The sequence below is a fragment of the Vombatus ursinus genome, unplaced genomic scaffold (assembly GCF_900497805.2).
Source record: "Vombatus ursinus unplaced genomic scaffold, bare-nosed wombat genome assembly UNPS02014973.1, whole genome shotgun sequence".
Taxonomy (NCBI): Eukaryota; Metazoa; Chordata; class Mammalia; order Diprotodontia; family Vombatidae; genus Vombatus; species Vombatus ursinus.
In genome coordinates this window covers 11215564-11227501 of record NW_020954751.1, presented here as the reverse complement: position 1 = coordinate 11227501, position 11938 = coordinate 11215564, and the positions used below count along the sequence as shown (strand labels likewise).

Genomic DNA, 11938 nt, shown 5'->3' with positions numbered 1-11938 from the left:
AGGTGTAGTAGAACTATCCTTCTTGTCCTCTTATCACCCTACTAGATTATCAGTTCCTTAAATGGCAGGGACCAAGTCTAATTTAAGTTTTGTGCTTACTAAAGGCTTGTTGATTGATTGGTTAAAAACTTGACAATCTGGATAAATGAAGGAAATTTCTACACAGAGTTCTCAAAACTGACAAAAATTACAAGTCCATATCATCACTTGCTCCCACCACAAATTTTTAATATACTCTATATTTCAATTAGCAACTATAGATTCAGTTCTTTTTTCAATAACTTTTCATGAAGGTTTTATTTTTTTCATTGTTCACAAAAATGAGACTGCCTAATTATTTGATAGACATTGAGGTGTTAATTAGAGTTATTATGGAAATATAAAAACATGAGCAGCTGTTTTCTTTGTAAAGCTCGGGGCTCTGTGGCTCAAATCTGTTAATGGTCATCAGGATTTTCAAAACCCCAAGCTACTGAGGCTCCAGCTAGCCTCAGTCACATTAATATTCTCCAAAAAAGGTTATTATTAATAACCCTGTGATATTATCTGAACACTAAGCATTGACTGGTAGCAATCAGAAATAAGTAGAGAGGTGCAGAAATAAGATGAAATTGAAAGCTCTGTCTGATTGCATCCAAAATGAGAGAGGAGATGATGATGAATTAGTTCAGAAAACTCTAATTAGAAGGATTGTTAGTTGTATTTCTAGTTATATGTGTTAGAATGCTAGTTCTATCTATTTCTAGTGAGCCTGGCATATGGACGGCAACACCCCACCCCCTCTCACTCCCTGGACAGCATCCCTCTCCTCTCCCCCCAACCCCCTCCCTTTTGGGGATTGTTCAGGAACCTAATAGTGAACTTGAGTGTGCTCTTCAAAGCCAATTCTTGTGAAGTGAGACCCGACAGGAAATGTGACCTCATTCTGCCTCCCTGCTTTCTGATTGCGTAGACTGTTTTTGAAAGGAAACAAGTGGGTCAGAGAACTGCCTTCCTTTCCCAAGACCTGCAAGCTGTTCTGTCCAAGGAAGCAGCTGAGTTGTAACAATGTTACAACCCAAAGAGAAGCGTTTGGGGATGGCAGAACTATAGTGTATGTGTGCATGTATGTGTGTGTGTCTGTGTGTGTGTGTGTGTGTGTGTGTGTGTGTGTGTGTGTGTGCTTCTTTTAATAGGGGAGAAGAGTAGTACGTTCATCTTGCTTGCAAGATGTCGGCACCTGTTGACATTCTGATACTTTTTTTCAGCAAAGCAGCAAATTCCAGGATTTCTCCCCTGACTGTCAGATCTGGGAAGCTTTGAATTGCAGTCAATCTTTTGACACTGTCAATGGAAAGAAGAGCCTCGGGATGCCCTTCAGCCTTGCAACGTATGAACCAATTCTTTCTTAGAGGCAGACTAATCATTTGAGGAGCCTGTTATATCAGAGGGTTTTTTTTTTGTTTTTTGTTTTTGCTTAAATTGATTTAGAAAAGAAGACTAAATGGTCACCAATTCTAGATCAAATGTATTTTAGTATAACTGTACGTGACTACAGAAATGTAGTGTTTGGAGCAGCTTGCTTACTAGTTACTAGATGAGTTGTTACCTTAAAATTCAACTTAGTTATTAGTGAGGAAAATATTAAAATGCATCAGTGTGAATAGTGCATGCTTAGAATTACCCAGATCCCAAACCAAGATGATAGCTTTATTTTTATATTCAGCATCTCAAACTAATCAATTTCTGATTTTAATTACAAATATGTTAAAGGAATTTCAGGGGGTTACTCTTCAAGTTGATTAGTAGATTGTGTTTACATTCCTTGCTTTGCTCAAAGGATAAAACTTTTAAGTGCTATATAAATGTGAGTAAAACATTATATAAATGTTTGTTTTTATTATTATTGTTGTTTTTAAAACTTTGTGTTACTGTGGGCTTTGTTTGAGTTCTCATATTGCAGTCATACACACAAAAATAAACTAATGCTACTCTTACATTATTGCATTGAGAGGTAGGGTAGCAGAATGAATAGAGAGCTAGCCTCAGGGTAAGGAAATCCTAGGTTCAAATTCTGCCCCGATGAACATTACCTCTATGACCCTGAGCAAGTCACTTAACTTCTGAGTGCGGCAGGCAATTCTCTAAAATGATAAGATGCACCTAAATTGCCAATCTGCACTGTTAGATCAAGTTTCTCAGTGAGAAACTTCATATACTTGAAGTCAGATACTGGAAGACCTAGGTTCAGATCTCACCTTTGGTATTTATTACTAGCTGTGTGGGTCCTGGGCAAGTACTTAGCCCTGTTTGCCTCAGTTTCCTCATCTGTAAAATGAGCTGGAGAAGGAAAGAGCAAACTACTCCAGTATCTCTGCCAAGAAAACCCCAAATGGGGTCAGGAGGAGTCGGACAGGACTGAAATGAATGAACAGGGCAAGTCCCTTAGACTCTAGATGCCCCAGTCATTTCCCCAGGACATATATAGCACCATGGAATGCTGAGTTTGTAGTTGGATGACCTGTGGTCGAATCTTGCTTATTTTCTTTGTGTTGGGCAAATTATTTTCATCTCTCTAAGTCTTTAGTTCTTCCTCCTTAAAATGGGGAAATTGGACTAGATCACCTTTAAGGATTCATTCAGCTTGAAACCTGTGATCTAATAAGTCATGGGATTGCAATCTGCATTAGTTGAGAGACTGTCTGCACCAGAAGTTCTTTATAAGGATTAAATCACAGTTGTTTTAAAAATTCCTGTGTGCTATGTTAAAACAAGAATAATAAACGAACATATAGGTATTGTCACGCTTTCTTATATATACACATATATATGCATGCATATGTTATACACATGTGAACATGTGTGTATATACACAATCAATGTGTGTGTATAAAACACACATGTATGGTATAATGGGTAAAGGGCTGGTCTCCAAGTTCATGGCCTGGGTTCAAGTCTTGCTTATGTTACATACCAGTTTTGTAACCATGGGTAACTTTGTTAACCCTATCTATGTTCCCTGACAGTTCTCAAAGACCAAGTTACAGTAGGGTCTACCCATATTGAGATTTTTCCACTGGTTTTTGACAAAAAAAACTGCTCACAGTTCTGAGCAAAACAAAAATTTTAAGAATCTAAAACTGCATTTATATAGTACTTTAGAGTTTACAAAGAATTTTCTTCACAAAAACTCTGAATTTGCTAGTACAAGTATTATTATTCCCATTTTACAAATAAGGAAATTGAGTCCTTGAGCCTAGTAGAACCATCTCCTTCCCTTGTGTAACCTTGGACAAATACATCAGATTTGGCAACAGGAAAAACTGAGTTGAAGTCCTGCCTCAGACACTTACAAGCTATGTGACTCTGGGGAAATAACTAAACCTCTTTTAAACTCAGTTCTCTCACATATAAAATGGGCATAATAATATAGTCTCTGACAATTAGGTGGACAATAGATAGAATGCCAGACTTGGAGGGAGGAAGACTCATCTTCTTGGGTACAAATCTGTGCTACTAACTGTGTGACCCTGGGTGAGTCACTTAACCTTGTTTTCCTCATTTTCCTCATCTGTGAAATGAGCTGGAGAGGGAAATAACAAACCACTCCAGTATCTTTGCCAAGAAAACATCCAATGGAATCACGAAGAGTCAGACTCAACTGAAACAACTGAAAAACAACAAACTAATAGTACCTATTTTATACTTTCCACTTTGTAAGGATCAAATGAGCCAATATATGTAACACATTTTGCAAATCTTAAAGCGCTATATGAATATTAGCTTGTTTTTGTTTTTCTTTTTTGTTGTCATTGTTGTTTTTCTTCTTCTTCTTTTATATCACCTTCCTGAGGTTCACTTTCTTCATCTGTAAAAAGAGGGGCTTAGACTATACCTAAAGTCCCTTCTAGCTCCAAGTCTTTTTTTTTTTTAATGGTAAAGTGTTCTACATTTAGCAGCCAACAGAATGTAGAAATGTTGGCTACATGAACATCGACTGAAATTCCTATCATCTATATGCTTTTACTGGCATCTCATTAATGGTTGAAATGACCGAAAAACAAAATATAAGCACCTGTGAACTGAATTTATAAATGCATCCTGTGATGTGTATTGTCTGTCCTTATTCTTAGGAGTACAGCACTGCTGAGGCCACTTGTGAGTACTTGTACTGACACAAAACACATGATAACCCTGGCATCTCCTGATATAAAAGTATGCATGATCTAGGTTGCTGTACAAACAACACAGGCCCATATCCAGATATGGGCTGACAGTTTCTAGCCAAGATGTACTGAAAAAAAATCAGTTATTTTTCCAGTATTGTTGTTTGCCATCTTCAATACTTGTACATCTTATCACATAGGCTTCATGGTGACTTTTTAGCTTATTTATTTAAAGGAGTGGCTATCATAATTTGAATCAGCTTTTTGCTTAAAGAAAAAAAAACACAACATTTTCATGAATTGGGTAAAGCCATTAGAAATTTATTATAGAATTGCAAAATTTGCAAAAGTCCGCAAGCATCCTCTAGCCCCATCCCCTGTTTGTAGTCTTACAGATATTTATTACTGGATGTCCAAATGTACTCTCGAACAATTAGTAAATGCCATCTGCTTTTCTTAGGACTGTCACATTTTTAATATGGATCTACCTTTTCTTAACCTCTCTTGCAGACAATCTGTGAAGTTTGTACAAGTGGCCTTCCCAACATGTACCGCATCTCTCAGCTCACATCTACATCAGTAGCAAGTAAATGTCTGAGTTCTGCTCAGCACAATTATCTCCTGAAAGATTTCTTGCTTTGATTTTGCTGATACTTCTGCCATTAACCATCTGTCAGTGGTTTGCGTTTCTTAAATGCTGGGTATGCTTTGGCAATGAATCTGACTTCATTTCTTTCTTTGAAAGAAATGCAAGTTGTTGGTTGTTGTGGGTATTTTTGTTTTTGTTTTTTTTTTGCTTTCAATGAAAAAAACATGATTTTTTTAGATGTCTGTGCATAAAAATGAAAAGGAAGATTGTTTATCAGCAACAATTAAGATGCAAAACTCTAAGCATGGGGAAAATGCTGAATGATTTTGATAGCTACTTGCAAAAACAAGGGCGTTGTTCACATGGTGGCTGTTTCAAGTTTCTTTCTTCCTTCCTCTTATTTCTCCCTCAAGCCACCCCCAGTTTTGCTCCCTCTAACTTAACCAGCCCTATTTGAGTCTTCAAGTTCTCTTCTTTGGCATGTTAAACCTTCTAATAAGTTGAGAAAGTTCCACTGACTAGACCTAAAATATACCTCACTGTTACTCTTTTCTTCTTGCTACTTTTACAAATCACTTTATATCTATAAACATTCTCTATCTGCAGTCATAGTGGAATGGATATCTTTTGCATAATCAAAACTGGCAAGAATCCCAGAGCTCCTCCAATCCAGTCCTCTGCTTCCAATCTTATAGATTGAAGCCAGTTGACGCCCAAGTTGCCTGAAGTGCAATTAGTAAATACCATCTGCTTTGGTGTGCTTTTTCTCTTTTGAATATAAATCTATCTGTTTAAAAACATTTTTATAGACAGTCTGTGAAGCTGGTCTTGCCATCATCCACAAAACTACCACATCCAGGTCCATGAACTCTGAAAACCCCTTATCTTACCACAATCTGTTGTCAGTCCACTGCACCCTTGGTCTTGCAACCCCTAACCTTGTTCCTCATCTCCAATGTGACCTCCAGGTCTTTCAAACCCTCAGGTACTGCCCAGGCCATCACCTACTGTTGACCACTAACTACACTATCCAAAGTTCCCCATCTTGATCATATGGTGAACTAGTTCAACTCTACAATGATCATTTCTCTTGGGTCTCTTGCCCCCTTTCCTATCACCAATCTTGCTCTGCCAAGCCTCCATTTTCGATTACTCTTTCCATCCACTTCCTTTACCCTTACTCACATGCTGCTCAATGGAATTGGAGAAAATCATGCAACCATGCAGAAACAATTCACTATGAATCTATGACACATAATCTCAACTGGGCCCCAAGGCAATGTTTTTACACTTTCCTAATTGACTTACGATCTCCCCAAACTGACTTTTCCAACTCTTTTCATCATTTAGCTCCCCCTGCCAGCAAACTCTCAGCTGAGAACCTTTCATATTTCACTAATAAACATGGGGTCATCTGCTGAGAGCTCCCTCTTCTCCCATGCTTCTCATCTCACATTACTCAGACACTTCCTTCACCTCTGCCTCACGTGAAGAGGTGGCCCTTCTTGCCAAGACAAACCCTGATCCTTGCACAAGTGATTCCATTTCATTCTGTCTCAAAGAATGCTCCCTCTATCATTTCCACTCTCTTACTTATCTGTAATCTGTCCCTGTCTACTGGCTGCTTCTTTACTGCCTACAAATATGGTCATGCCCCTTCATTCTCAAAGAAATCTTCATTTGATCTATCCATTCCTGGAAGTGAGGTGGTACAGTAGAAAGAGCTCTGGACCTTGAGTCAGGAAGATCTGAGTTCAAATCTAGCCTTGGACACTGACTGGGTGACCTTGGGCAGGTCACTTAACTTCTGTTTGCCTCAATTTCCTCAACTATAAAATGGGGATAACAGTACCTACTTTCCAGGGTTGTTGTGAGGATCAAAGGAGATAATCTTTTTAAAAGTGCTTGATACATAGTAGGCACTTTATAAATGCCAGATATGATGATGATGATGATGATGATGATGATGATGATGCTCCCATATCACTCCTCCTTTTTTGTGGCTAAATTCCTCTTTTCACTCTTTTATTAATTCTTTGCTGTCTGACTCCAACTTCATTACTCATCATATAGTGGTTTCTCCAAAGTTTTTGGTGAACTCTTAATCTCAAAATGTTCTTAATCTTTACCCTTCTTGATCCCTCTGCAGCCTTTGACACTACTGATTTCTATCTTCTTGCTATTCTCTTCTCTCTAAGTTTCCATGACACTTCTCCATTCTGGTTCTCCTCCTACCTGTTTGACCACTTCCCAGGCTTCACCCAAGTCACCAGCTAGAGTATTGCCCCCAAGGTCCTGTGCTAGGCTTTCTTGTCTTTTTCATTTATCCTTTTTTACCTGATGATTTCATCAGTCCTTATGCACTCAATCATCATCACTATGCTGATGACTATCAAATATCCAGCCTTAACCTCTCTGCTGACCTCCAGTTTTGCATCTCCAACTGTTTATTAGACATCAAAGTGAATGTCCCCTAGACATCTTAAACTCAACATGCCCCAAACCAAAAACTCATCATCTTTCTCCTAAAACCTTCCTCTCTTCTGAACTTCCCTATTACTGTTGAAGATACCACAATCTTCCCAGTTACTTGGACTTGCAACCTAAATGTCATCCTTGACTCCTCACTATCTCACCTCCCCTCCTCCCCCATATCCAATTTGTTGCCAAGTCCCATTGATTTTTCATTAGCATCATCTTTCCTATGTGCCCCCCTTTTCTCTCCTGACACTGCCACCACCATGGTGCAGGCCTTTCTCACCTCGTGCCTAAACCATTGTAATAACTTGCTGGTTGGTCTCCCCTTCTCAAGTCTCTCCCCACCATCCTACCCGCAGCTGACAAACTGGTCTTCCTTAAGTGAAATTCTGATCATGTCAACAAACTCCAATAGCTCCCTATTGCCTCTAAGATCAAATACAAAATCTTCTATTTTGCTTTCAAAGACTTCATAACTTAGACCCTTGTCCCCAACCTTCCCAGTCCTCTTACGCCTTATTTCCCTGTAATGGACCTGTCAACACAGTGACACTGGGATTCTTGCTGGTCCTTGAATGAGGCAGACATTCCATCTCCTGACACTTGACATTTTCAATGACTGTCTTCCATTCCTAGTATTCTCTCCCTCCTCATCTCAGCATCCTGGCTTCTCTGGCTTCCTTCAAGTGTCAACTAATATTTTACTTTCTACAAGAAACCTTTCCCAATCTTTCTAAATTCTTGTGCCTTCCTTCTGTTGATTATTTCATATATATCTTGTATATAACTAGTTTGTACCTAGTCATTTGAATATTGTCTTCCTCATTAGACTATGAGCTCCAGGAGAACAGGGACTGCCTTTTGTCTTTTTTGGTATCCCTAGTACTTGACACAGTGCCTGGCATATTGCTGACACTTAATAAATGCTTATTGACTGACTAACTTACTGGCATGTATTACAGAAATACATGTATGTACACATGTGCATATATACTTATATGTATATGCATCTGTCAAATTGTCATGCTATGTATGTATGTATATATATACACATACGTATCTCTATATACACACTACATGTGTATAGACATATATGTGTATGCACATGTACATATATATTCATATAGGAAGATAGAGAGCTCGATTCAGATACTGTCTTTGATACATTCCAGTTGCGTGACACCGTAGTCACTTAACTTGTCAGTGTCCTATACTATTCTCTAAGACTAAAAGTTACAGAGGACTTGTGATCTGTATCTGTGTTCAATCATTCAACAAACTTTTAAAAAAAAATTCCAGGCACTGTGATAAGTGCTGGACTTAAAAAGACAAAAGGGAAATAATCCCTATCTTCAAGTAACTTACATTCCATTGGGGTAGACAAGAAGTACACATAGAATTGTATATTGATATCTTAGAAATTCCCCACTCTGATGACAACACAGATCCAGATACATCTATATCAAATTAAATACCCACAAAAACCACTTTTTGTTTTTTGTATTCACAATTGTAATTGCTTATGTTCATTCCACCCTTTATATTACACTTTCCACCTTGGAAGGTAGGTAGTAAAAATATTATTATATTCATTTTACAGATGAAGAAACTCAACTTCCCTCTGAGCTATGAAGCTACTTGGGCTAGCTTAAGTGGTAGCATGGTATTGTAGAGGAAAGAGTTCCTAACCTGAAGTCAGGAGGAACCTGGGTTTGAATGCTGCTTTTGTTCATGGTGCCATGACCATGAATAAGTTACTTCACTCATCTCTGGGGCTCAGTTTCCTCATCTGTAAAACAGGGATGATCATAATAATGATCTTGCCTCACAGAGTTGTTAGGAGGACTAAATGAGCCAATGTGCATAAAGCAATTTATTTAAATGTCAGTTATTATTATTAGGAGCCTGGAGGGAAATCAGTGTAAGCTCCAGCCCCAACCTTCTCATACAAACAGTTCATTCCTCTTTCCATCATACTATACTCTGCTAGCCATATAAATTATAAGTCACTTATGAAAATAAGAACCCACTTTTCTAAGCTCCATTATTTTTTTACAACAAAATATCTTCAATTTGCCCTAAGGAAGGGGAGCGGGGATCTTTGGCAGACAATTTAATTTTGCAAATTATCCAGCAGGCCAAATACACAGGCAAATAAATAAATTAAACAATAAGCATATGATGAATTTAGGGTTTCCTCTTCTTCTCACAAAATGTGATCCTTCTCTATTTCATGGATCTCTGTTGGGTGGTAATAATTTATTCATGACCCCTCTGGCCCTCATGAATTTATCTCCAAAGGAAAGCTGTACTCAGAGACTAGAGTAATAAACCCCAAGAGACAGACAAAACACCCAAGGACGGAGTTTATTTCTGGCTGCTGGTTTCCAGGTGCCAGGGACAAAACTGCTATTAGAGATTAATTTTTAAACCCTGTCTGACTTAAGTTTGGCTCTGTGGGTGGGACATTAGGCATTTGACTTTTACCAACCACATGTATAGAGTTTCTAATGTTTAATATGTTTTCCTGTTTCCTCAAACTTACTGGTTTTTTCTTCCCTTTTCTTCTCTCTTGCCTATTTTTCTAGGTTCTCCTGGTCTGGAAAGAGAATCAACTGAAACACTGTCACCCAGATGCATTTTCCCAAGGTATTCTGGCAGGCTGTAATTTTTTATAGGAAAGGCAATGCAAGTTCAAACTTGCAGGCCTGGTTCATTTGTTACTTTGGCTAATCATTCAAAAGAAAAATTCTTTTGAATGATTCACCTATGTCTGGGGAAGGTATATGCCTTATCAGGTTTTCTGGACCATTTTCTTTTAGGTGGTCCCAAGTCAGGCTATGGAGTCATGATGAATGGTAGTGGAGGCTTTTAACTTGGTCTATTATGTATATTTGAGGTAGTGAGCTCCTTGATAATGGAGGTGTTTGGGGCATCTAGGAAGTTCAATGGATACAAGGTGCTAGACCTGGAATCAGGAGAACCTGAGTTCAAACCTAGCTTCAGACACTTAATCTCTGTTTGCCCCGGTTTCCTCATCTGCAGAATGGAGATAATAATAACCCCTACTGGGGTTATTGTGAGGATCAAGTGAGATAATAATTGTAAAACACTTTGCACAGTGCCTCAAACATATTAAGTATTATATACATACTTATCATTATTACTAATATTATTATTATTAAAATATTCAAGCAAAGATCAGGTGACTTATAGTCAGACATGTTTTATAATAGATTCACGCATTCAACTTGGAGTCCAAATCCTTATTTTGTGCTCATGGATGAGACTCAGTTTACTTGTTTGTTTAGCCCCAATTTAATGGTAGCTCACATTTATAGAACATTTTAAAGTTCTAGAAAGCACTCCCTTACAACAATCCTGTGAGGTGGTATTGCTCAGTCATTTTAGTCATGTCCTACCCTCTGTGACCCCATTTGAGGTTTCCTTGGCAAAGATACTAGGGTGGTTTGCCATTTCCTTCTCCAGCTCATTTTACAGATGAGCAGTTGAGGCAAAACAGGGTTAAGTGACTTGCCCAGGGTCACACAGCTAGTAAGTGTCTGAGGCCATATTTGAACTCAAGTCTTCTTGACACCAAGCCTGGCACTCTGTCCACCGAGCTACCTAGTTCTTTTGGACATATGATGACACAGGACCTCAGAAAAGTTAATTGATGTATTTAAGGTTAGAGCTAGAAAAGGGCGGAGCCTCACTCAATCAATCAATAAACATTTATTGAGTTATCTACTGTGCTACACTGAGCTAAGCACTGAGTATACAAAGAGGCAGAAGACAGTTCCCTAAGGAACCGTCCTCAGGGAGCTTACAGTCTAACGTAGACTCGGAGTCCTGTACTTCTCTGACCTAGCTCTGTTGTGTACTAGTGGAAGGGGGAGAAGGGAAGATCTGAGGCCCCCATGGAGTGGCCACTCTCAAAGCAACAAGAAACACTCATGTGATAGGGTGCTCAAGTTGAAGAAATTTAGGGTGGGGTAGTGTTTGTTGTTGTTGTTGTTGTTTTGTAAGCCCTTGGAAGGAACCTGCTGAAAAGCATCAGTTAAAAATTCCTCAGATGATTACAGCGTATACAAGACTGCAGCCAAGAGATTCGGGATCTGGACATAGCAGTATCTCTTGGGGCTACAGTCCGGTTGAATTGTTTGATCTTCTAAGGAATCAACTTAAAACAACAACAGAGCACCGTTATTGTAACTCAGAAACTGGAAGTGCTTACAGCCACAAAAGGAAAGAGAATTCTAAAAGCGTTACAAAGAAAAGACACTGGGGAGAGGCTAACCTTGAAATTTTCTAAGACGAGTAACCCAATGTGGCACGTGCAGTAGATAAGGGTGATGGATGTCACAGAGACCGCAGTTGAATCCAGGCTCTGATTTACTTCCTAGCTGTGTGGACAAGTCAATTCATCCCGCTGACTCTCACTTTCATCAACTATAAAATGAAGATTTAAAAAAAATCTTATGTCTCCTACTTCATACAGTGTATTTATGAATCTTGAATTAGGTAAATATGTAAACTGTTACTGTAACTGACAAAGCATCCCAAAAGGCTTTACACTATTTTTTAAGCTTTAGAAGCTTCGACAACTTAAAAATCCATAAAGACTTTAGGAAAACCCTATATAGGGCTCTTAAGGTTAAAATACTTCCCTTACAACAACAATTAGGTAGTGCAAGTATTATTATCCTTTTTTAAAATAGTACCA

At 38.5% G+C, this 11938-nt stretch overlaps 1 protein-coding gene across 1 annotated transcript in view; it reads left to right on the top strand.

Annotated features, from left to right (window-relative positions):
* Window positions 1-976: 976 nt before the first annotated feature.
* Window positions 977-11938, top strand: part of LOC114030675 (protein tilB homolog) — a 211032-nt gene continuing 200070 nt past the window's right edge. The window contains exons 1-4 of the mRNA XM_027845530.1: window positions 977-1093; window positions 1248-1369; window positions 4656-4731; window positions 9801-9861. Of these exons, the coding sequence (XP_027701331.1) occupies window positions 4692-4731; window positions 9801-9861 (101 nt within the window). The 5' untranslated portion in view covers window positions 977-1093; window positions 1248-1369; window positions 4656-4691. The remainder of the gene's footprint in view (window positions 1094-1247; window positions 1370-4655; window positions 4732-9800; window positions 9862-11938) is intronic.